Below are 26,632 nucleotides of genomic sequence, written 5' to 3'. Positions count from 1 at the left end.
TTATCATATCAGATTAAGTGTGCTATTCAATTATTAACTTATTATAAAGTGTGATATATATCTATTGTTTAAAGTATCAAATAAACCCTTTTAACTTGCAAAACAGAACTACTTCTTGGCTCAGTGGGGTCAGGAGGATTCCAAGAGAGGGGTGTTATATAGGGGTAGTCATCCAGAACGCATGAACTGGACCTAAAGATATATCAATAAGGGTTTTCATTCAGTATTCTAGACTAGGCGTTAACTTAGCTGTAGTGCTGAATTGAATCCTCTTACAGGCCTCCCTCTGGAGCAGCCTCCCTGCCACTCTAAAACTTGAGGAGAACCATCTCCGGTTCCGGAAGCACCTCAAGACCTTCCTCTTTGCTTCTGCCTTCGCTCCCCCTATCCCCAGCGGATCTGTTCTCTCTTGGCACCGTGCACTTGGCAACACTCTGCCCTCCGAGGCCAGGTACATGCTCACCCTGCCACCCTCCTGCACTGCCTCCGGGCCCCCCTTGTACTGGGGTCTGTATCTGTACCCATACAGCCCCCGCTTTTTCTTTCTGCACTTACCAGACCTACCCTGTCTGCTGCCTTAAACCTAGCACTTGCAAATTGCTGGCTGCACTACCACTGTTTGTTGCCTTTATTATTTATTTATTGTTATTTATCTGTTTCTCCTCTGCTTCGCACTTTCCACTTCTCCCCCCGTCCACGCACTTTCCCCCTCCCCCTCTCCCATGCACTTGCGCATTCTCAATGTCACGGGGCCTAGTAAGATCGCTGTTTTGTTCTCCTCTGTTCCCCTCCCTTGCCTTGTCGCGCTCTGAAACACTTGTGTACGAGCGTGATAGAAATAAAATATCAATATCAATATCAATTCCTCTGGATCCTCCTCTCCAGCCCCTCTCACTTCTATCTCTTCTCCGACTTCCACTCCTTCACTCCCTTCCTATACATCTCTCCTCTGTGTCTCCTCTGACGGGCTCCTCCACTGTTTCCTTTGGCACTGAACATTGGTTGACACCAATCCTCTTCTTCATGAGCATGCGCACCTTTTTCTTGGGATTCCAGGAAGCAAATGGGGCCTTATGGGTAGAGGGCGCATCCACTTCCGGCCCACGGAGGCGTTGGGAAGGCACGGGGCACAGAGATACTGGTATGCCCGATCTCGGAGATTGCCCATCAGCTGGGAATGTTAAGTTATGTTATGTTAATGTGATTTATACTGCATGCCGCCGCCATTTTCGTGGTCTCCAGGTGCTGTGGTGGATCTGAAAAGAAAAAGTGGAGGGGTGGGTGTTACTATTGGGAGGAGTGGGAGAGCACACTAAAGCTTTGCTTTTCTGTTGGTAGGTTCAGTTCGGAAAAAACGATCACTGGGTCTAGGGTTTCCTTCTAGGTGTTCTGGGTCGGTGGACATTCAGGTGTTTGAGTCTGCATGGTTTATGTGCCTGTGCATTGGAGTTGTTATTGAGTGTCGTTGGGGTTATTATTGAGTGTCGCTGGGGTTGTTATTGAGTGTCGTTGGGGTTATTATTGAGTGTTGTTGGGGTTGTTCTTGAGTGTGTTCCAATTGACTGACGAGCCCGGAAACAGCCCGTCCTCTTTATTAAATTTTTGCTGTCCAGTGAATAAGATAGTGTTGTGGTATTCATGTGTGGTGTCATATCTGCTCGGTGTGATGTGTGCTTGCAGGAGTAAGGAGAGTTTTAGTACGGTTAATGGTAGATACAGGATGATCCCTGTGCTAATGTCACATTGTTTGCGTCGAGTATTTGGCGTTTAGGCTAAAGTCCATTGTGAGGTGTTAACAGTGTTCTGTCTTGTTTTGCTCAAGGCTAACCTACTTGGTTGACTTGAACTTGGTGTCCCGAATCCAATACCTAGTGGTGTACCTCTTTGTAAAGAGGTGGCACGGGTCTCTTGGACTATGGTATGGCTTTTTAGGATGGCAAATCAAAGAGCCAGGTTTTTAGTAATTTCCGCAAGGTCAGGTGTTCATCTTTTGTGCGTATTCCTTTGGGGAGTGAGTTCCAGAGTTTCATTGAGCTGTATGAAAAGGCTACCCACCATATTTAATTTATGAATGTTTGGGTTCCAGACATAAGTTATTGCTAGATGTTGGGGTTCTTGTCGGTCTGTGGGTGGAGATATAGATGCTGCTGATCTACTAATGACATATTAACGAATCAGATTTTTAGGACAGGTTCCCAAAAGGGCAGTTTGTTAACAGGAATTCATTGGTAACAAAAAAATTGAGTTGGTGGCAGGAATATGTGTTAGGGGGTGTTTCATGAAGGAGGAAGACACTGGGAAGAGAACAGGGATTTGGGGCACCTCCACATTAAAGTAAGGTCAGGGAAAAGTGAGAAGTGCAGATTCATGAAGACGAGTTGGCCAGATGATCGACATAGACCGGCCAGCTCCTCCCCACTGTAACGCATCACGGCACAGAGCTCTTCCTTTGATTGGAAGTCTCAGTATGTCGTTAGCGCCATCCTTCCCAAAAGAAGCTTACTATGTGCTGGCACCCATGGTAGTCAAATTGTTTCGCAGCTGAACCTTAGCCGCAGATTGCCAGCAGCACTTAGCGAAGGCGCGCGACCAATCTCCCCAACCTCAGTGTATCCATTAAACGCAGCCAAACTCCGTTCTCTGCAGCGACTGGCGCATCCCGACCCGCCACTCATGCATTTCAGACACATTTGGCTCCGGTTTCCCTCAGATATTGATCGATGCGGCGTGAGTGAAAGGACGACACAACCGAGCCACGGCCTAACCTTGCTCAAATGTCTTTTATCTCCCCTTTCTCCATAGACATCCGTTCCCGCCGGGAGATCGGGTCACCTTCAATGGAAGAGATTGTCTCTGCCAGAACTGTGCCGTGCAGCCCATGTCCCCGAAAGAGCTCATCGCCTCTGGCTGTAAGTGCTTATTTATTTTTTTCATGCTTTTTCAGTAGGTTTGTGCTGGTGTTCATGTGTCTAACAGAGCTACAGTCTGGCAGCCATCTTGTTTGACTTGGAGCAGAAATCTGACTAAACCACATACCCTATAGTAGCCTTTGCCACACCTGCCTACTTGCTGGGCCTTTTCTGGAGGCTCTGCCATTGTATGCACTTCCCTGTGACTCTGGAAGTTGGGCATGGGAACTCTAGGACAGTGGTCTTCAAACTGTGGGTCTGGCTGCATAGTGGGGTCCGGAGGATGTCCACGGGGATGTGTGGGGAGGGGATGGCACAAAGCTCTATAACAATGGATTACAGTGTCTGTGTTTAATAGAACATATAAGCAGTTAAAGCTTTTGGGGCCCTGGAAACAATATTTTTCTCAAGGGGTTAGAGGATCACAATAACAAAGTTGGAATACCACTGTTTCTACGGTGCAAAAAGGGACCTTTTATTACACTTGATGCGGCGCATGGGTTAAGGCAGAGCAGAAACATTCTCAGAAAAGTACCACTGGTTTGCCTTTGGGAAAATCCTACTGTATGTTGTAGCCCATGGCTCTAAGTTGGCTGGGTCCTGTCACACTCGGGCCTGCTAAAGCTGATGAGAGCCCTTGAAGACAGGTCCTGTTGGTCCTATTTTTCATTAGCACCCGGCACGGGGGATCCAGCCAATCAGGTGGCATGAAACACGGACTGATACCTACAATCTCAGCCCGCGTTCCAAGCCGCCTAACGCTGGTTCCCCCATCGGCCATCTTCCCCTTACCTCCATCTAATTTTTTCTTTTCATGTCCCACCCTCCTCCCCAACCACTCTTACCTGTTTGTTGCAGTGGTTCAGTCTGCCGCCGCAGCTTTCCAGCTTCTCCGGCTGCTGTGGACAGGGAAGAGGGGCTCTCTATGGAGTCCCTCTTCCCTTTCCATGTTGGACATCTCAGCACAGTACTTTCAGTCACTGAATGGGATGCTCGAGGCATCCTGCTCAATGACTGAAAAGACTTCTTTTTTAGCACCCTGGATTACCGCTTAGGTAAACCGGTGTTCTAATGGCGTTAAGTCCCCGTTCCACGGGCTGGAACGCGGATAACGGCCCGGCAGCCCAAGTTGCTGGCCCTTTCACGAGGGACCTTAAGGTTCTTTGCTTTACTGGCACGATTGAAAGGATGAGAACGACGGGTTGAAAGAGGTAGGTGGAGGAGAGGGGGCCAAGGGAGGCATCTTCGGGCCATCATGAGTAGTAACGGTGCTGCATGTAGAGAAAGCTTTGTGCGGGGCTGGCACTCTCATGCCTACTTTGCAGTTTGCCTTTTTGTGTTTTGAGAAGTAGATCATTAGCCTTTGAATGGAACACACCTGCCTATGATTTTCCAATATTAGGGCAATAACTGGTGAGATTGATGCATCTGGACCTCAGGACCAAAGTGCCACGCACCATCCCTAGTTAAAGCAAGGGTGGGCAAGCCATCCATTTTTGGGGAGAATATAGGACAATTTAAAAGGGTGCTCCAGTTCATCCCAGTGCCCCTGTAGTCCCACAGCAGTTATCTGCATGTTAAGTCGAATAATAGAAATTCAAAAGACCACAAAGTCTAATCATGCCAGCACGCCACTTCCTGCTTTTCTCATCTAACATCACTGGAGAAAACCAGATGGTGATGGAACAGCTCACAGGAAAGCTTACACATCATACAGATGGTGATGAAACAGCTCCCAGGAAATCTTACACATCATACAGATGGTGATGAAACAGCTCACAGGAAAGCTTACACATCATACAGATGGTGATGAAACAGCTCACAGGAAAGCTTACAGATCATACAGATGGTGATGAGACAGCTCACAGGAAAGCTTACACGTCATACAGATGGTGATGAGACAGCTCCCAGGAAAGCTTAGACGTCATACAGATGGTGATGAGACAGCTCCCAGGAAAGCTTAGACGTCATACAGATGGTGATGAGACAGCTCACAGGAAAGCTTACACGTCATACAGATGGTGATGAGACAGCTCACAGGAAAGCTTACACGTCATACAGATGGTGATGAGACAGCTCACAGGAAAGCTTACACGTCATACAGATGGTGATGAAACAGCACACAGGAAAGCTTACACGTCATACAGATGGTGATGAAACAGCACACAGGAAAGCTTACACGTCATACAGATGGTGATGAAACAGCTCACAGGAAAGCTTAGACGTCATACAGATGGTGATGAAACAGCTCACAGGAAAGCTTACACGTCATACAGATGGTGATGAAACAGCTCACAGGAAAGCTTAGACGTCATACAGATGGTGATGAAACAGCTCCCAGGAAAGCTTGGACGTCATACAGATGGTGATGAAACAGCTCCCAGGAAAGCTTAGACGTCATACAGATGGTGATGAAACAGCTCCCAGGAAAGCTTAGACGTCATACAGATGGTGATGAAACAGCTCCCAGGAAAGCTTAGACGTCATACAGATGGTGATGAAACAGCTCCCAGGAAAGCTTAGACGTCATACAGATGGTGATGAAACAGCTCACAGGAAAGCTTACACATCATACAGATGGTGAACAGATGGTGATGAAACAGCTCACAGGAAAGCTTACACATCATACAGATGGTGATGAAACAGCTCACAGGAAAGCTTACACATCATACAGATGGTGATGAAACAGCTCACAGGAAAGCTTACACATCATACAGATGGTGAACAGATGCTGATGAAAAAGCTCACAGGAAAGCTTACACATCATACAGATGGTGATGAAACAGCTCACAGGAAAGCTTACACATCATACAGATGGTGATGAAACAGCATTCTGCCTTGATCAATTCATCATGTATTGCTTCCTGTGTTCACTGTGGTATACATAGTTTGTGTTTTTTTTATGGCACCACTCTGTAGCATTCTTTCCTTCCTGTGGGAAATATGTTGATCACGTGCAATAGGCAAAGGTGAAATGCATATTGATAAAATAAGTGCCACAATGGCCCAGAAGTTAGCTCAGTGTTTGCAGCACCAGTTGCAGAGATATGTGTTCATATGCACAATTAGAATATCACATTCCAGCAAGGCTGGCTGAGCCTTTCCTATGTTTGAAGTTTCTAAACCTGCCTGCAAATGTACTTTGTTTTGCAGAACAACATCTGCTATTATCAGCAATGTACTTTTATCAGATAGGGGCTGCTATAAAAACTAACATATCATCCCTATGGTGAAGGTCTATAAATTGGTATTCAGATGGGGTGTTGTAAAACCTAGGAAATTGCCACCAACAATGGCATAAACTGTTAGTCAAAGAGGTGAATAAGTATCCAAATTCAAGACTATGGAACAACAGCGTTCATGTTTGTATCCTAGATTTGCCAGCAGACGATACAGTGATCCTGGTCAAATCATCTAATATATCTTACATTACTGTGCTGTCTTATGTGAGGTCTGCCTTCTTGCATGTTGCTGGTATCGTTTAGCCCACTACTTGATCTTTCTTCTTATGTAGGCCATTTGGGTGGAATGGTTGGTACACAGAAGAGAGCAGACCATATGTTGCAGACCTCATGCAAACATATTTTAAGTTCTGGTTGTTTGACACAAAAAATGGTTAGCTTTTTTGGTAAAATCAACGTTTTAATGCACGTTTACAAATGAAAATGTCACAAGCCATTGTTTTGGAAGTATTTAAAGCTTTAAAAATACTAAAGACAAACTCAGATTAAATGTGTTAAATCACACTGATTGGTATGTTGGTTCTTATATACTTCCCTTGATAATGGAGAGAATGAAGCTAGAATCATTCCCATTTTGCATAACAGCCTTCTATAATATTTTGTTTAAAAATGGTCATGTTTGGTAATGTGATTTGTGTACTTTCCAAGTCCGTTTTCTTTTAAAATAAAATGCGATTGTTTTAATTCATGGGAAGAACTGGAAAAGAAATTGTTAAAATGCAGAAATTGTAGAGTTTGCACAAATTCCAGCTTCACCCCTTCTCCCCTTAACCAATGTGTGATCCTGGCCATCTCATTTAATCTAACAACTCAATATTGCCAGTCCCTAAACCTTTCAAAATTGTCAGCCCTTCCGAGTGATTTCCTTCTCATGGTATGACCTTCATAAAAGCCTTATTCATGGTTTCACTGGCTATAGGGTTGCTTCCACTTTAACAGTCAGCATATTTATATCCCACACCACAGGCCTTTGTTCCTTTGATATCTAATGGCAACACTATTTGAAAACCATATCCCACTTCTAATCTCAGTCTTTCTGGATAAAGACACCTTCCTGGTAGCGTCTAATCTGCCTCTAGTATCTATGCTACGGTATGTGTAGCGTTCTCCTTCCTCCCAATTGGTGGTCTCTATCCATGTATGAGCACTTTTGCATTCTGTGAGGCAGCTAATGTGAGTTCTCTGTCTATTGTGGGTCACATGTACATTGTACATGTGATCCTGCATTAATACTACATCTACCATCCTGGATGTTATTGATCAAATGTATCCTGTATGTAGACTGCTAATGTTGGTCTTGAAATGCTTCTTGCTTATCATTCTGATTAGAGCAAGAATGAAGATGGTAAGGGTACTTCAAGGGACTTAAAGGGAGGGCAAGGGGACTTAAAGGAAGGAAACGTGCTTATTATGCTGCGAGACAGCATATCAACCTATAGGTTGTGAGCGCGACAGGTGGGGGTGGGAGGGCGATACCAGTATTCTTGATCCCTTAATTCCTTTGGTTTGGTGGAAGGGGGGCCCAAAGATGTCCATGCCCAGGGCCCCAAAAGTGCTTAAGATGGCTCTGGTGGCGTCTAGCGAGTAAGGTGGCACAGGGGCGACGTGATGGCCTAGGTGTTGAGGAGGGGAGACTCCTTGAAGAGATGGGTCTTGAGTTCTTACACATCACACAGATGCTCATGAAACAGCTCACGGGAAAGCTTACATCTCATAGGCTGCAGGTCTCGCTTCTTTAAGCGCATCATGTTTGCATTCATGTATAATACTTGCAGTGTGTTCACATTATAAATGCAGAACTACAAGAACTATAATGCGGCATGAAGAGAACCTAAAAAGCGAGTGAATTACAGAAAAGACGTATAGGTGAACAGGTTTCCGTGCATTTAACCTGCTAATAACATGGTCTAGTCCAATTCTATTCGAACAGATGCTTACTTTAAGATTCAATGGGCCTCATTACAAGTGTTGCGGTGAGGCAACAACGGTGCTGGTAGTGCTACCGGCGCTGTTGTTACCTCACCGCAACATTGCGAGTTTGCTCGCGGGTGCCGCTCTGGATGCCTGGTCAGACCAGACGTCCAGAGTGGCACCCGCGAGCAGACCAGGATGCTAACAATGGTCCCGTCATTAACCAAACCCATTCCCATTGAGCGCTATGGGGGCTCAAATGGGAATGGGGACGTACCAGGTCCGGGTCCCGAAAATGGGCATTACCGTGCCCGCAAATGCCGGAATGGCTAGGTAATTCCCATTTTTCCAGACCGGCCCCGGGTTTGGAGGTAGCCATGCCGGTAAAAACGGCACGGCTACCTCCAAACTCGTAATGAGGCCCAATGTGTTTTACTCATCATTGGCTAGCTGCATGCAGCCTTCGATCACTATTAAAACATGTGTGTCTTTACCAACAGGGCTCATGTTGGGGTGTGCCGGTACAACTTAAAATATAAACCAGAGGAGAGTTTACAGAGATCTTTAGTTATCCACTCTCCGGTGTGGGAGGATCAGCCAGCCCTGGCTTTGGGGCTTCCATTGCTTTGCATTCTGGTACTTGCAGTCCCCCATTTATATTGGTGGAATAAATAAAACTACAAATATTGTACAGGAATGTAAAGTGACACAAGATGAAACACCAGGGCTTGCAAAGCATTTCAACCTTGACATGCAGAATTGGAAAGCTGCGGTTTCTGCATATTTTTTTAAACGAGTGCACATGATGGTGGCTAATGAAAGATCGACGCCATTTTGTCAGCCTTACTAACCACACAGGGCTTCAGCATTGCCCTCCCCTGGACATTTCACCCACATAGATTATAATTATAATTGCTCTTTTATATTGGTTTCTAAGCGCAGGATCAGGATTCAAACTTATGTTTGGTTGTTTATTGATTTATAAAGCGCACCAATCCAGGAGGTATCCGGGTGTGTTGTACAAGTCATTTTCAAATGTGCAGGTTACATAAAAAGTATTTACAGTCATAATATACAGTATTGCAAGAAGAAGGGCTCAGTACAACAATGTACATAACAGATGATCTTATAATGAGATGATGGACGACCCCAAGGTGTCCAGAGGACTTCAGACGATTCAGCTAGGAGGGAGAGGGACTCGCAGCTTCTGACTGGTCTCCGGCTTTTCTATACACCTATTGAATACGCATGGTCATTCCCACCCACTGCTTACACTTCCAACACAAAACACGCCCTCCTGGTCTCTGTTTGGGCTAACTGTGTCACACAGGAATATCAAAATATCAGTGGCCTGCCAGTGTTATTTCTAAGCAGTCTTCTGCGATTGAGAGACTAATTCCAGATGTAAAAGAAATGTCTTAACCAATTATGCCTTTTGCCACTTGATTTATGAACAATATGTGTGTCCTCAAATCTGTTCCCTGCACTGAGGCCTTGTTTAAAACACCCCTTGACAAAGCAACTGTTGCTTTTTTGAAGTTGGGATTAAAATATTTTTTTAGAGGGTGGGGTGAGTAATTCCTATTCCCAAAGGGAATATTTTTGAGTTGATTAAAAATATACATGGACCCCAAAAATACGTTTATAATCCATGCTTTGCACCTAGTGATTTGTGGACTTCATGAGGTGGATTTTCGCCTTAATATCCCTTTTCAAACCAGGCAGCACTGATATTAGAGCTCCTTTCTGAGGCTCATAGCACTGTCTTATGTAAACAGATCCATATAGCGCTGTGAAGCAGGACACCAGGCTCCGATGGGTCGGTTTCATATTTTCTCTTGGCAGGATTTTTACTTACGGGTTGCTTTTGTTGGGAGTCTTGCCCTGTTATCTTTTGGAATAAAAGTGACTGTAACGCTGCTTATCCTTAGGGAGGGGTCTGATTCTTTTTAAGAGACACACGTCCCACGGCCTTCAAGTACTTACGTCACCTTTCCCGATCTTTACAAGATAATTTATGATCCTGAGAATACGTTTTTCAGGTTTGTTTTGCAGTATGCATTTTTTCACCCCTTTTGGAAGTGTTGTTACTTCTTTTTGGTTGCTGCTGGGTCATTTTGAGTTCTTACAGTTTTCGTGGATAACTATGTGCTATGTGACCCGTCCTTCAAGAAATCTCCTAGTCTCATCAATGTCAGTGGCCTCAGTTACCCTGCTTACCATGCCTCTTAGGTGTATCTGTGCCAGTGGCACTAGTTACCGTGTGTACTTGATCTCCTGGGGTTATCAATGTCGACAGCCTCAGTCACCCTGTGCAGCATGTATCTTTGTTTTATCAGTGTCGACAGCTGTCGACAGCCTCGGTTATCCTGTGTAATATGTCTCTTGCGGTCATCAGTGTCGGCAGCTTCAGTTCCCCTGTGTAGTATGTCTCTTTTGGTCATCAGTGTCGGCAGCCTCAGTCACCCTGTGCAGCATGTATATTTGTGTTATCAGTGTGGATAGCCTCAGTTCCCCTGTGTAGTATGTATCTTTGGGTTATCAGTGTCAGCAGCTTCAGTGTAGTATGTCTCTATCAGTGTTGGCAACCTCAGTTACCTGTGTAGTATGCCTCTTTGGTCTATCACCGTTAGCAGCCTCAGTTGCCCTCTGCGGTATGTCTCTGGGTTATCAGTGTCAGCAGCTACAGTTACCCTGTGTAGTCTGTCTCTTTGGTTTTCAGTGTCGTCAGCTTCAGTTACCATCTGTAGTATGTCTCTTGTGGTTATCAGTGTCAGCAGCCTCGGATACGCGTTGTAGTATGTCTCTTAGGGTTATCAGTGTTGGCAGCCTCACTCACCCTGTGTTGTATGTCTGTTTGGGTTATCAGTGTCAGTGGGCCCATTTCCCCTGTGAAGTATGTCTCATTGGTTTATTAGTGTTGGCAGCCTCGGTTACCCAGTGTAATATAACTCTTGGGGTTATCAGTGTCAGCATCGACAGTTAGCCTGTGCAGTATTTCTCTTAGGATTATCAGTGCTGAGAGCCTCACTCACCCTGTGTTGTGTGTCTGTTTAGGTTATCAGTGTCAGCTGCTTCAGTTACTCTCTATAGTATATATCTTGGGGTTATCAGTGCCCACAGCCTCAGTTACCTTGTGTAATATGTCTCTTTGGGTTATCATTGTCGACAGCTTCAGTGTAGTATGTCTCTTTGGGTTATCTGTGTTTGCAGCCTCAGTTCTGTGTGTAGTATGCCGCTTTGGGCTATCAGTGTCAGCAGCCTCAGTTTCCCTGTGTAGTATGTCTCTCTGGGTTATCAGTGTTGGCAGCCTCAGTTACCCTGTGTAATATGTCTCTGGGTTGTCCATGTTGGCAGTCTCAGTTATCCTGTGTTGGATGTCTATTTGGGCTATCAGTCTCAGCAGCCTCAGTTGCCCCGTGTAGTATGTCTCTTTGGGCAATCAGTGTCGGCAGCTTCAGTGTAGTATGTCTCTTTGGGTTATCTGTGTTGGCAGCCTCAGTTACCCTGTGTAGTATGGCTCTCTGGGTTATCAGTGTCAGCAGCCTCAGTTATCTTGTGTAGTATGTCTCTGGGTTGTCCGTGTCAGCCGCCTCAGTTGCCCTGTGTAGTATGTCTCTTTGGATTATCTATGCCGGCAGCCTCAGTTACCCTGTGTATTATGCTGCTTTGGGCTATCAATATCAGCAGCCTCATTTGCCCTGTATAGTATGTCTCTTTGGGTTATCAGTGCAGCAGCTTCTGTTACCCTGTGTAGTATGTCTCTCTGGGTTATCAGTGTCGACAGCTTCAGTTACCCTGTGTAGTATGTCTCTGGGTTGTCCGTGTCAGCCGCCTCAGTTGCGCTGTGTAGTATGTCTCTTTGGATTATCTATGCCGGCAGCCTCAGTTACCCTGTGTAGTATGTCTCTCTGGGTTATCAGTGTCTGCAGCCTCAGTTATCTTGTGTAGTATGTCTCTTGGGTTATCAGAGTCAGCAGCCTCAGTTATCCTGTGTAGTATGTCTCTTTGGGTTTTTAGTGTCAGCAGCCTTGTACAGTATGTCTCAGTCCCGAGAGTACATTGCAATAAAAGAAGGCAGGCGGAGGTAACACGTTATATAATTAGCACCGTTTCAAGGGGCGGGCCGAGTGGGCGTCTGCCCGGGGTTCAAATGGACAGAGAACCACAACAAAGGCAGGTGTGAATGTGCCTCAGGACGTCAGTGAGAAGAGCGCCCTAAAAGCGTATGTATCTTTGATGTGCAGTGGCTATGAACGGCGAGCAGGTGCCACTGAAATGCCTGGTGCACATCACTGAAGCCTGGACTCGGTGAGTGTGCAGAGTGCTAATGCATACAAAAAGAAAGCATAGCACACACTGTGAGGCTAAAGCTCTAGCACTCGCAATCTATGCCCCATTACCTCTCTAGACAGGACTCTTCAGACTTTGCAAGTTCTTGTTAAACACAGTTTCTTCGTTCATTTTCCGGATGAAAGGCAAGAATTTATCAGGTTCGGTCATCAAAACCAATTAAGTTCACCGATCAGGAGTGCAAAAAAAATAAAAAAATAAAACAGGCTAAAAAAATGCACACAACGCTCTGAGATCACAAGATTGCCCTGGCCATGCGTGAGATGGTTATGCAGCCCTGTTTATTTCCTTTGCATTCTGTGACTTGTAGTTTTTCTTAATTTCTAATGGAAACATGTCCAAGTCGCACAATTAAAAGCAAGAACAGGACTGGCGTCATTCTCATGCATGGCCATGGGAATGAGCTCTGCACTTTTGATGAGCAGCGAGCTTTGAAAATGATGCCCGAAAGTTAGTTTATGGAGCATGGATTTGGGGCAACTATTGTGCATGGCCGGGGCCTTCTGTCAGCATTTGTAACATAACTAAGTGACTTTACACTTTGCTTGTAAACATGGGGGACAGTCAATAAAATAAATCCGTGTAAGGATCCGTTGCCTAGACGTCCTCGCCCCGTAGCCTTCAGAACAGTCCCTTATTGTTTATTGCATTTATTGACAGCGCCCAAACCCGTAAGTATCACGGCTCTTATTGTGTTTGTTTGTTAACGCCACTCCTCCCGCCACCCAGGTCTAAATATGACGCAGTCCCTGACAGTGGCGTAACACAAAATGTGGGGGCCCCCCTGCGAGCCATGCTGAGGGGGCCCCCCAACTCGGCAACAAATCACGGGTTGCGCCACACTCTGGGCCGGCCTAGACTGTCACGCTTGCACAATACGCATGAACGTGCTGCTGAAGGGGTATGCCGCACACTGCACTAGGAAAAAGATATAAATATGTGTTTTAATGCAATATACAGCACACTTTCTGAGATAAATTGGCTATAAAGCCAGAGTGTTTGCAATTGTTTTGTAGGGTAACACAATCCAATACATGCAAGTCACCAACATTGCACAGGAACATTAATGCTTCCAACTGGCTGCACAATGTAGACCAGTGTAAACACGTAATAACATTATAGTACAGAATGCCAGGCCACATTTAGACATACCTAGACTGTTTTCAGCAAAATGCCAGTCAAAGCAATAACACTCATCAAGAAGAGAGCACACAATAAAGCATGTGTCTCCATGGCCTCGAACAACACGGCCAAACTCTTTAAAATCTGCAAGGAACTGGTCAATCCTGTTGTGGTCTATACCTCTTCTGTTCCCTCCCATGCCCTCTGTACAGCTCTGGCCTCTCATTTCTCTGCTAAATCTCAGGACATCCTGTCCTCTATGTCCTCTTCCTCTCTCGGCCCATTTTGGCCATCTCTTCTCTCCTCCTCCTTTTTCCTCTTTCTCTCTGACAACACCTGACGAGGTTTCTAGACAAGTCCGATCTATGAAAGTGTCGTCCAAACAGGTGCTCCGCTGCTCCTCCAGAACCATCAAAGCCCATATTGACACCCTCGCTCCAGCCTTGGCCGATTTCTGTAATCACTCTTTCGCCACTGCAATGTTCCCCTCTCCCTTTGAGCACTCCCTTGTGCACCCACTCCTCAAGAAGCAGTCTGCTGATCCTACCTGCTGGAAAACTATCGCTCAATCTCCACCTTTCCTGAGCAAACTCTTGGAAAAGCTTGCCATCTCCCAGCTTACTCTTCACACTGAATCTGTTGGTGGTCTCCATGACCATCAGTCTGGCTTCAGAGCTGCCAGAGGCATGGAAACTGCTCTCCTTAACACCTGTGCTGCTCTGTAACCTTGATTCCAGCATTCCTTCTATTCTCATCCTTCATCTTTCCTCTGCTTTCGACAGGGTCAACATCGCCATCCTGATCAATCGACTCTGAGAACCTGGGCATCACAGATCAGACCCTAGAGTGACTGACCTACTTCCACTTGGACCGCCACTCCGCTCCCAGGTCGATCGTGGTCCCATTCTCTCCGCCACCTCTCTCTACCTGTGGCATTCCCCAGGGCTCTATCCTCTCACGCTGGTTTTTCAACCTCTACTTGGCCACTTTGGCCTCCCTGATCTCTACCTTATCCTCTAACTTTCAGTGTTGTGCGGAGGACTCAGCTTTCCTTCAGGCTCCCCTCATCCTCCTCTCCTCTCTTGCTCATTCCTGACTGTCTATCCACGATTCAGGATTGGTGCGCCTCCAACAATCTCTGCCTTAATGCCAGTAAGACAGAGATCCTTCTCACTGGGACCCTTGCCACTGTGTTTCCTCTCTCACTATAGCAGACCACCTTGGGCCCTCTTCCTTTGCCTTCCTGCAAGGCAAAAAACCTTGGTGTCATCTTCAACGCCACACTCTCTTTCTCTCCTAACATCTCGGACATCACCAAGAAGTCCCACTACCAGCTGCTCCTCCTCAAAGGGACTCTTCCCTTTCTCACTCTCCACCAGAAGTTCATTGTCTCTAAGCTGGACTACTGCAACAGCCACTTTCTCAATCTGTCTTCCTCTAGTCTCCTTCATCTGCAAATAATCCAGAACAGGACTGCAAGACTTAGCCTTGGCCTCAAGCCCTGGGATTGTATTTCTCCAGCCCTGAAATCTCTCCACTGGCTGCAAGGATCAAGTTCAAGAACCTTTGCATTGCCCACAAGGCTTTCTGGGGCCAGTGCCAACACTAAATCCAATGCTCTCTTCCAAAATACCTTCTTTCTCTAACCCTTCACTCAGCTACCTCCAACTCTCTAAGGCTTAGACATTTCTCCAGGCAGAGAGTGGGGGTAGACCTCTCTCCTCTGCTGGTGCCTCCAACTGGAATGGCCTCCCTGCCCCTCTCAAACTTGAGGAGGACAACCTGAAGTTTCGGAAGCAGCTAAAAGCTTTCCTCTTCTCTGCTGCTTTCGCTCTCTCTCCCCCCCTGCTGACCTACCTGACCTACATGTCTGCTGTACTGACTGGCTGCTTGGCTACCCTCAGAGTCTCTCTGAGTCCAGGCTCTTTCTTGATTGGTCACCCTTGCACTGCCTCCGGGCCTACCATGCACTTAGGGGCTGTAACTGTAACCCTGCAGTCCATTGTTCTCCTTGCACAACCAATAGCTGCTCTGCCCTGGCTGCACTTACTGAGAGCATTGCTGCCCTGTTTTCCCCTCCCCTCTCACTTGCACTTCCCTGCTCCCTTTTCCCCTTGCACTTCTCGTTCTCACAATGACACAAGGCCTAGTGAGATCGTTTGTCTTGTCCTCCCTCTATCATCCCTCCCTTGTGTACACTTGTGTACAGGCGCATTATAAATGACTTGAATCACATCATATCATTTTATCACAGATGCCCAGAAAAATATACAATGCCGCAGTAAGAAATGGCTAGACTGGCAGCACCCAAATGCCAATCTAGCCAGGTAATTAAAGTTAGCAGGACTACTTTATCAGAAATGTCCAGTTAAAAGAAAGTCATACCAAACTGAGGAATGACTAGACTGGCTAAATCAAAATGCCTCTCTAGCCACTAATACCACATATCATGCCTGCTTAGCCTGGACATGGACAACCATTATGATTTATCACACAATCCTGCCCCCCACACATCCACTCTCCCTCCCAACCTCCACAATCAGCTCCTTGGCCCAGAATTACCTCTGTGTCCCTCTTCCTTGTCCCAGAGCTTTCGTATGAGGCTCCTTCTCTCATAGGTAAGTACTGGGATGAGGAACAGTGGGACTAGGAGTGATGAAGATTACAGGTAGCTAAATCAGGCATTACCTCCATGTACCTCTACCTCTTCCCAGTAATTTTGTATGAGGCAGAGTGCCTCAAACACACGTACTGCCTCGTATATAAGTACTGGGACGAGGAAGAATAGGGCTAGGAGTAAGCAAGGCATTAAACACAAGTAGTAGCGCAACACCATTGAGTTGACTGGGCTTCAGCACTACCCCCCTGACATTTTGGGCTATATTGACTCAACTTGGCTAACCTTTAGAGCAGTTGCCAGACCGAACAGGACACAGATTTTAAACGGCACCTGGTTTTTGCTGTTAACAAGAACCCAGCAATTACCAACGTAAAGCATTTCACTGTTAGTACCTGCATTCAAATTCCACATTGTTTAGGCGATTGAAATCGTGATGTGGGTTTAGTACTTGCATGCCAGGGGAGTGATTGGAAGGGTAGAGAGGGAACAGGAGACTTATAGGAGAGAGTTAACTGCTTGTAACATTGAATCTGCACTAGAATAGTCTCATTCAAATGCGTAAATAATTTGGATGCGCCCACACAAATAAGTTTCCCCCTCCCCACCGCATGTGAAGTTAGCGCTTCTCCCAACATTTGAAGGGTTAGCCCCACGAAATGAAGGTTTTCTTGTGCCCCTGTACACAAGCACACACACCATTCACCTTATACACACCCAGTCATCCACACATTTAAGTGTGCACCCTTTCACCATACACTCACACAGGTAGCCACCTATACATTTAAGTGTGCACCCTTTCACCATGCAGGCACACCCCCACAGTCACCCATACATTTAAGTGGGCACCCTTTCACCATACACACACAGGCAGCCGGCTATACATTTGAGTATGCACCCTTTCACCATAGACTCATACACGCACACCTCATGGAGTTGAGGGGGGGCCCTATTACTTAAAAAAGAAATTGGGGCTCATTACGGGTCCAGCGGTAACCGTGCCGGTGCTACCGGCGGGTTGCCGCCAGACCCATAAAAAATTACTATGGCCTGACTTCCCGGTGCCACCGTGCTATTTCAAGTCCGGCGGCTGGGAAATCAGGTGCCGGTAATTTCGTTAAACCCCAGACTCCACGGGAATGGGGACACAGAAGCACCTGCACCATTGTTAACGGTGCCGGTGCTTCCGTGACAGGTCTGCCTACCGTGGCTGCTGTGCCTGGCAGGGTCAGACCTGTCGGGCACGGCAGCCCCACCAGGCAGACCTGTAATATGCCGGTCCGGAAACAACAGTGCCTGTAAGCTTACCAGCACCGTTGTTTCCGGACCGGCATGGTCAGAATGAGCCCCATTGTTTCTTTTTTAAGTCACTATAACTTCATTAAGAAATTATTTCAGTTAAGGACCGAACCATAATCAAAATAATTTCTTTATGATGGCTGAGTGGCTTCAAAAACAAACAATTTCTTTTTGAAGGCATAGGGTTCCCCCCCCCCACCCCATGACATGGAGGCCTCCAGCCTAGGGTCTTCCATGTCATGGGGTACGGGGGCCCTCAGACTTCAAAAAGAAAGTTTCTTTTTGTAGTCACTCTGCCTTCATAAAGAAATTATTTCTGTTACAGAAATGTTCTTTATGAATGCAGAGTGAATTTCAAAAGAAACTTTTTTTTTTTTTAGAAAAAAATATTTTTTTTTTTTTTTTTTTTACTGGGGCCCCCTCCCAGCCATGTGCTGGTGGGGCCCCCCACATCGCGGGCCCCCCCGCACCGCGGGGGCTGCGGGGGACCCTGTTACACCAGTGGTCCCTGAACACCTCATGTTTGGGCAGCGGCACTGCAGCTTCTTATGGCATTTTCAGGGACCCGAAAGGGCTGCGCCTGTGCGCCCTGATTTGGAGCGTTATGTTAGGCAGTGCTTGAACATAGTCAAAGTTTGTGTCATGAGAGCGTGCCGCAAACTCGTGAGTGGGGATGGGGGGGGGGGTCACATTTTTGTTGTTTGTCCTGGGCACTGTATTCCCAAGAAACTGCCCTGTAAATGATTATATGATGTTCGTTTCCTTTAACACACATTATGAGTGAGTAGTCTGTAGGAGTGTCTTTCAAAGGGTGTGTCACATGGAGCAGATGGGTGGTGATATAAAAGACACCCCAAGATTGACAATAAATTACCAATCGGGTAGACTGGGGTAGAGAAAGCAGTTGGTAGCAATGCATTTTTGGCATCGTTTCACCAAAATCCTCGGGGTAGTGGAAGTGACAGGGCACACCCTTGCTTATGCAGCTGGACTTAAAAGTAAGTGACTTCATAGCACTTTTGGCCACACTGAGGGGACACTGTATGCCCTTTCTCACCACCTTTCTTGAAATGTAATGCAGGAGCATGTTAGGAAAGGTTGAACAATAATAGCTAGTAACTGATTGGTAGTCCATTGTTTATATCCCAAGGGTTACAAATAAGCAACATGGGGTCGGATAGGTTGCACATTGTCACTAAATTGCACCACTTGTAAAGATCAATTGGAAAACAAGGAAGCAGAGACTAAAGAGGCTCAGGCTTTATGTGTGTGTCTGGCTAATTATATACACAGTAGTTGTCATTAATATTAATACAACTTGCATTTATTTGCTGATAGCTCAAGTGCTGTAAAAAACAACATAATGTAAATCAACTATGAGCAGGCAACCATCCACTTGTGTACACCAGTCTGTGTGGTTTACTCACTGTAAATGCTTATAAACAGCTCTTATAAAAAAGAAACACTACCAAATAGGAATATTTAGGAAATGTATCAGAAATTGGAACTAAATTTAGTGATTTGAGGATGAGTGCAGTAGTTCATTGCTGTGATTTGAACATAGCCGCAGCCAGAGCAATGGCAATAGCAAGAACATAGAGCTAGAGAAAACACTGATTCACAGAACGTTTTCCTATGGGATTGTGCCATTATAAAACGCTTCCATGAATCAGGCCCTCAGTGGGTGGAGGAAACATGGGATGTGAAGACACTAGGAAGTGGAGATAATGATGAAAGCAATGGAACAGGAAAATACACACTTTACACGTACATTATTCAGAAACCGCATGCGGCAGTGAGACAGGCAGGATTCAGTAGTCTATGGATGTGAATTCTTTGCCAATGAGAGGTGGCAATTTGAGGACATCCTAATGCTTTTTGGGAGTTGTAGGCTTGGTTTATTTTGACAAACTAGTGCACTGAAGACGAGCATACAATGGTTAGCAAATGGAAAGCCTGGGGTCCTATTCAATAAAACATGAGGGTCGGCGCAGATCGCTAATGCGCAGTTTCTGCGGCGGCGCTCACCTTGCAGGCATTTTGTAAACAAAATACAATGACATTACATGCTTTTAGCGCCCCCTGGAGAGAGCACTGAAGACACACACTTCGTAGGCGCTGGTATGACGTTTCCCTAATTACCATACAGTAATTTATATGGTATAAAATATATAATGATGGCGATGTGTGTTTACACCACTGTTTAGACGGCGCAAAAATGAAGACAATGAAGAACACATCAAACACGTACAAAATAATAAAAACAGTCCCCTGTGTGTCAAAAATAAACTAAAGGCAAAGGTGATGTCACTGCCTGCACGTGTGGGAGGAGTGGGTAATTCATAACATTTCCTAACGAAGTGACAATTGTTTTAATAATATTCTAACAGACCTCTGCGCAGACCCAATTCAGTAGACCTGTAATTTTTTTATTAAACGTTTCCCTTTATAAACGGAAAACAGCTGGCATGCGTTAGCTGTCAATCAGCTGTTACGCTCTATCCAGCCTCAGCCAATTACATCTGCGCCCCCCCTCTGTTGGACACCACCCCCGGAGGGCTGCCCATTAAAATTCAAATTTTACTCCCTGCTGTGCTATGCGTGAGCTCTTGCCGTGTATGAAATAGCGGGCATTTTGCCGCCTGTACGCACGCGTACCGCAGACTTAAAGGGCTTTTTCACACAGCGTTTTCCAATGGGGGTTTGCCATTATAAAACGCTTCTGTGAATTAGGCCCAACGTGTGCAGCTTGGGTTTATGTACGAGGCCCCCTTCATGGGCGGCACCAGGCTTGGGCTTGGGAGGGTTAAAGCCCTCCCCCTTTGGGGCAGCAGGCATCACTCTGCTGGGACCCCCAGCCAAGGCTTAAACAGCAAGAAGCTGCCCCATTTCTCACCTCAGAGCAGGGATGTCATTTCACCAAAATGCCAGGGGTAGCGGAAGTGACATCAAACGACACTTGGCTCCTGATGACATCACAGGAAGTGATGTCATTTGACAGCACTCTGAAGTGATATCGCGGGAAGCAATGGAACACAACCTTTTACCCGTTGACAAAACAGGAAGTGGCATCACATAGCATTGTACACTACGAAAAATACGGTTAAGATATCACTATAATGTGATGTACATTTCATACAAGAATGGATCGCCATATGTATCGTTAACATCAGTGTGTATAGGTCCATATTACCAAATTACTGTGAATGTAAGCAGACGTCCATGACCAAATGATAATAATGTGTTATTATATAGCACTTACGCTTAAGCGCTATATATAGGAAAAATATACACCCAATATCACCCAACCTGTGTTGGTACTCATTTATTGACCTTGGCAGGATGAAAGGCTGAGTTGAGGCATTTAAGAACAGACTAAATCAGTGACTCACCCCCTGAAGTGTGCCTGAAATAAACTTTTAATGAGTCTAGCAATTATTTTATAGAATTCCAGAAAGACACATTATTTGGTATTTCTATTCTTTCTTATTTAGGGTCAGTGCTGAAAGTGTTAGACTTGTGGCACTCCTGTTCTTATTTTTATTCTTTTTTTAAGGGGTCTGAACAAGAAAGCCAGCGATACCAGAAGTAAAGAGCCACATGGTGCTGGCCACAGCCCAGGACCTTGCATTGAAAATAAAAATACTTCTTTTTTTTTTCTTTTTTTTAGAGGTCGCAAGGGAGACCTCAGAGGTCGCAGTTGCGACCTCTGGCGACCCCTAAATGGCGTCCCTGCCTCAGAGAGCATTGTATTTTATCCATGTATGAAAGTATGCGTGCATGCACGCGGGGGCGTGTGTAAGTGTGTGTATTCTTTCATGCAAGGGGGTATGTAACTGCATGCATATGAATGAATGCAGCGCGACTGGTGTACATGGGTGCGAGTGCGTGTGTGGATGGAGTGTGCGTGTGAATGAGAATGCAGTGTGAATGGCCTGGGTGCTCGTATGAATGACAGAAGCTGCATGGGTGCGTGTGTGCATGTGTATGTATGATGCATCTCTGTGTGAGTATCTGTGAGGCTGGGGCCCAGGAAGCGGCATTAGAGCATGAACATTTTTTGCCAGGAGCATGGCATGTTTTACTGGTTTCTGGGCAAGGTGAAGCCAACTTGGCTATTATTATGCAAAGGAGAGACTGGAGTGGAGGTGTGGGGGCACTGCAATGGGGCTGGCTGGGTCCTACTGTGGCATTGAAGTTTGTACTCAGATTAAGGACTAAGCCGACTTGAGTGTTCTTACGTGGGGGGGCATGTTTGCTTATTATGGCATGGCATTATTTTACTGGTGCTAAGGTCAAAGGCAACATAAGTGTTCTTTTATAGTCGGGGGTGGTGAAAGGGTGGGTGTTTGTGTAGCCTGCAAGGCAATGTTTTCTTACTATGGCATGGCATTTTTACTGACATTAGGGGGAAAATGCAACATAAGTGTTGTTATATGGGGTGATTTGTGTAATAATTTGTTACTTTTATATCTTTTTCGCCAAAGCACTGTACAGACAACCTATTTATATAAAATTATCACCAACCAAAGTTGGTACTCATTTATCAACCTCAGAAGGATGAAAGGTTGACTTGACCTTGCCAGAATTGGAACCTTTGAACTGCATATCACACTCTGATTGCAGCAGCACATGCTCAACCCACTGAGCTATCCTACCAGCTAGCCAGCAGGGGCATGTTTTCTTACAGTGGCATGACTTTTTTTTAATGCCATTAAAGCAAAGCCAATAGGAGCATGTTCTTACATGGGGATACCGCATATATTGGCAGAGCCAGCATGAACATGTTTTGTTATAGTATTGTTACTGGCGTCGTGGGCAAAGCACACATGAGTACTTTGTGATGTGGGAATACCACCATATACAGGTGTACCAGAATGGACATGTTTGGGCACAATCAGTATGAACATGTTTTTTACGCTTGCAGAGTACTGGCATATAGTGGGCAAAGGCATTATGAAAATGTGTTTGAAAATGCTCCTTTGCATTGTTGATGACTTGGCATCTAATGGACATTGTTCATGTCTTTCCCTACAAAACTGATTGTAAACTGTGTAGCTTTTTACCTAATGTATCACAGAAAGTGTACTGTAAAATCCACAATTTTAACCCCTTATTTACATATGTTTCTCAGGCACGGAACACCTCCGAAGCTCACCTTCGTTGGAACGCGCACTCGCTAAGCTCAGTAGCTCCTACGGATTCAGCGGGGGGCAGAACAAGGCCAGTTCCCTCTTCGGGCGCCCCTTAGGGTGAGCCCTACTTCATTAGCTGTAGGTCGCACCTGTTACACAATCCTAGCGTCACCCCTGGTGAGTTAGGGTGAAATATGCATCTACTGGACCAAAGGAAGGCGTAATATCCATTCCGCCTCCTGGGCTCAGGTTTAATGCCGCACTCAATACTAGCTTTCAAAACTGCCATCCAGCCCTACCAAGATGTTGTGACTGGCTCCGCCCCTTGCCCCCTAAAATATGTCCTAATGAAGGCATTCCCCAGTCTTCATCTACTACTGGCGCACTGCCAAACGCTCTGTTTTGCAGCTGTTTTATTCCCATAATGCTCTTTGCCTTTATACAAATCGCCAGAATTGGGTTCTATGTAGAGATACTTGTGTTGCCCAACCTGGCCCGAGGCAGGGGTTGGGGGGGGGGCACAGGGGTCGCGCCCAATGGCCCCGCCCCTCTCTTGCAAAGCCCCGCCCCTCCTCAGAAGTGATGGTTCCCCCCAAAAAAGGTGATCAGCCTTGAGTATGTGGGTTACAAGAGAGGGCCAAACAGCCCTTAGCTTTCAAAACAGGCTGCAGTGCCCAGAAGCTCAGACGCTAACAGGGGCCGCATCACTGGCTTCAGCAGCCATCAGAGGCTGGGCTCAAGCAGTTTGCAGCAGACCTGAAAACTAGGCCTCGTTTGCCAAAATAACAAACACATGAAGGTGTGTCCCCGGGAGGGAAAGTGGCCTCTTCCTCCGATTGGCTGGCAGCGGGCGCGAGCATTACCGGCGTGTCTTCATCGGCCAGTGAGGCCCGGAAGTGACGTGGGATTCCAGCTGAGGCCATGGCGCCCGCATTCCTTCAGCCCCTTACCACCTTTCACCATGTAAGAAAATGCTCCTCTCGGGTGGAGAGGGGCAGGGCGAGACACGACAGACGACGGGCTGTACTCTTCACTAAGTCCTGTGCACTTCATTTCCAGTCAATGTAATTGCACGTCTTTTATCTTTCTTCAAGGCACTTTATGGAAGAAATTCTTAAATACGAATTACAGCACTTAAGAGAGCTGCTATAAAGTGTGGCTTTGGTGCCCTGTGCATTCACAGGATAAATAATAAAACAATGATATCATCTTTATATAGTGCCTCACACCTGATTGCGTCCTGCTTCTAAATGCAGTAATAAGGCTTTGTTTTACCCAGTTAAAGCCTTAAACACTAAATCGGGGCTCACAACGGCTGCTAAAGGCCCATCAGCCTAAGGTCTGGCCTGCTGGCCTGTTACCAACCAGTAGTGTTTGCAGACCAGGGGCCAGATTACAGAAACTTTGGACCGATGCAAGTGTCATTTTTCACGGTATTAGCACTAGGGCAAGTTTGCCCTACTGCAAAAAAAACAACAAAAAAAAAACAATTGTGCCATAATAGAAAACCTTTGCACTAGTAGTGTGCCGTTTGGCATGCTATTAGCACCAGGGCAAGGTTTCTGCCCTCCTGCTAATACTGTGCAAAGTTGCACTTCCACTGGTGCACAGCTTCTGTGATCTGGCCCTACGTCTTAAATGCTATTGGCTACCCAGCACCAATGTCGATGATGCTAATGACAAAAGCTGAAAAACATGTTTGGAGAACTGCTTTGCACTATAAGCAAACCAGAGAGTGCACAGTGTTTCAAAAATGAAAAAAAAAGATGGCTACCAAGGAAAAGTAAAAGAGTTTTTTCAAACCTGATATAGCCCTCTTTCTATTTCCATTGAACCCAGACACGCAGGAGGATGGGTGTAAAGGAAGGAGACAGTGCAGATCAGGGGTGGTCTGGCCTACAGGGTACTCTGGAGATTTTCCGCTAGGCCTCTGCACCCTGGGCAGAGATGGACTGGCCTATAGGGAACTCTGGAGATTCCCCGGTAGTCCTCTGCTCCCTGGGCAGAGATGGACTGGCCTATAGGGAACTCTGCAGATTCCCCGGTAGTCCTCTGCTCCCTGGGCAGAGATGGACTGGCCTATAGGGAACTCTGGAGATTCCCCGGTAGTCCTCTGCTCCCTGGGCAGAGATGGACTGGCCTATAGGGAACTCTGGAGATTCCCCGGTAGTCCTCTGCTCCCTGGGCAGAGATGGACTGGCCTATAGGGAACTCTGGAGATTTCCCAGTAGGCCTGGAGATTTCCCAGTAGGCCTCTGCACCATTGCATATGCTGCTGTATGATAAGGAAACAGGGGGCAGCTGAGGATCAGGCAATGCGTGATGCAGCACCAGTCACGTGCCTCAGAATCCAAGCTTACATCATTACGTAAAGCCTATATTCAGAGCAATCTGAATGGTTGCTTGCTAATCAATGGTAATCAATTAATAGAGCTGGGGGCCACCTAGCCCCACCAAGGGCTCAGACCTGGCCTGAACACCTTCTCGGGCCAGTGCTAGCCCAAAGCAGGGGCCGGCCATGAGCCCCACTAGTTTCTCGCCCACTCCTTCCATTTAAAAAAAGAATAAAATAAAACGCACTTGTGCCTGCATGGATTCCGGCTGCCTGACCTGAACCTACCCTGCCCGGGAGAGCACGTCCTTCTCCACCACTCTCCTGGCTTCCTGCATCCAACAGCACATGTTGCACTTTCACCTCTTCTGCCGCGGCATCTCTCAGAGCATCTATTTTGCCATGGCCACACTGTGCTGCTGTGATGCCTCGGGCCACAATCTGTCCTTGTTTCTTCGGTTATTCATGATGTTGAAAACATTTGATTAGTGACTTAAAGCCACTTTATTTTTTTGCATGTCAAGATAGTAGACATCATGGATATAAACACATCTTTAAATGGGCGCCTTGTGTTGCTCACTTTAACTATCACAGATTTGCAAGTGTAGCTGGTGCTTTGCGAGCTCTTTGTGTTGGAAATGTTCCGGCATGCATATGAAATGCTCTGCCAGTGATACAAGAAATACGTGTGCAACCTGAGCACCTTAACGGCCTGCATAGCCATGGATGCTGTGTGTGTGTCTGCCTAGCTGAGACCTGGGAAACTGGCAGTGCTTGAATGTCCGGCCTGAGGCGAGTCAATGACCGGCTCGGGAGAAAGACAAAGCACCAAGGAGGCGTTTCTTGAGCCTTTGAACTAAAGGTACGCTCTGTAAAAATGAAAAGAACTAGTGGTGCAGCACCAATGATTTATACTACACTTCCATCACTGAATGCTACCTCCTCTCCCACTTTTTGCAGGCACTAAGGGTTAATTAACACTGTCCATGAAAATGCAGTGGAGGGCACAAACTACATGCGCTGCAAACGTTCTTAGTAACGTTAAGGTCACCATCACTTCATTTATGAACTCCATACCAAAGAATAACAGGGACTGTCCTGATTCCATAGCTGGTAAGATAGATCAGCCGGTTGAGCGCTCGCTGCTGCCATCTGTCTTTGATATGCAGCTTGCAGGTTCTCATCCCGCCAAGACTAAGTCAGCCCTTCATCCTTCCGAGGTAGATAAATGGGTACCAACTTTTATCGACAATCGACATGCAAATATGCTATATGTACAGCACTTTGAAGAAAGCGTTTTGTGCAGCCATTTCCCGAGCTCAGCCTGTGGTGGGCTCCTAGAGCCAGATCTGGCCCCCAGTCTCAGCCCTGTCTCACCCTACCCATGAAATCTCTGGCTCCCACACATCTTTCAATTAATCGTCGTTGAAAGGATGTGCCAACAGATTGCACACACGTCTCTGGAGTCAACACTGAGAATTCTCAAGGTTGCTTAGAATGTCTTCATCTGATTGAGGGTTCGGTTGGACCTATCCCCAAAGGGTACAGAAGCAAGCACATTACAAGTACTGTTTTGTTGTGGGATGGACATGTGTTTGGTGAAGTTAGCAAGTAATGCTACATGCAGCCCAACCTCTGCCTATTGCCTCCTATATTTTTGAGGCCTGCATGATCCGGACAATGTATCATTTTGTACATCCTAAAGGGGGCCA

General features: G+C 46.3%; 1 protein-coding gene across 21 annotated transcripts in view; it reads left to right on the top strand.

Annotated features, from left to right (window-relative positions):
• ABLIM1 (actin binding LIM protein 1) overlaps positions 1 to 26,632 on the top strand; it is a 1,283,500-nt gene that overhangs the window by 750,906 nt on the left and 505,962 nt on the right. For all 21 annotated transcript variants that reach the window (XM_069611893.1, XM_069611883.1, XM_069611888.1 and 18 more), the window contains one exon: positions 2,803 to 2,909. In XM_069611893.1, the coding sequence (XP_069467994.1) occupies positions 2,803 to 2,909 (107 nt within the window). The remainder of the gene's footprint in view (positions 1 to 2,802; positions 2,910 to 26,632) is intronic.

The sequence above is a fragment of the Ambystoma mexicanum genome, chromosome 8, assembly GCF_040938575.1.
Source record: "Ambystoma mexicanum isolate Mex_15411 chromosome 8, UKY_AmexF1_1, whole genome shotgun sequence".
NCBI classification, from domain to species: domain Eukaryota; kingdom Metazoa; phylum Chordata; class Amphibia; order Caudata; family Ambystomatidae; genus Ambystoma; species Ambystoma mexicanum.
Note: the sequence above shows the minus strand (reverse complement) of the source record. Positions and strands in the feature narration are given on the sequence as shown.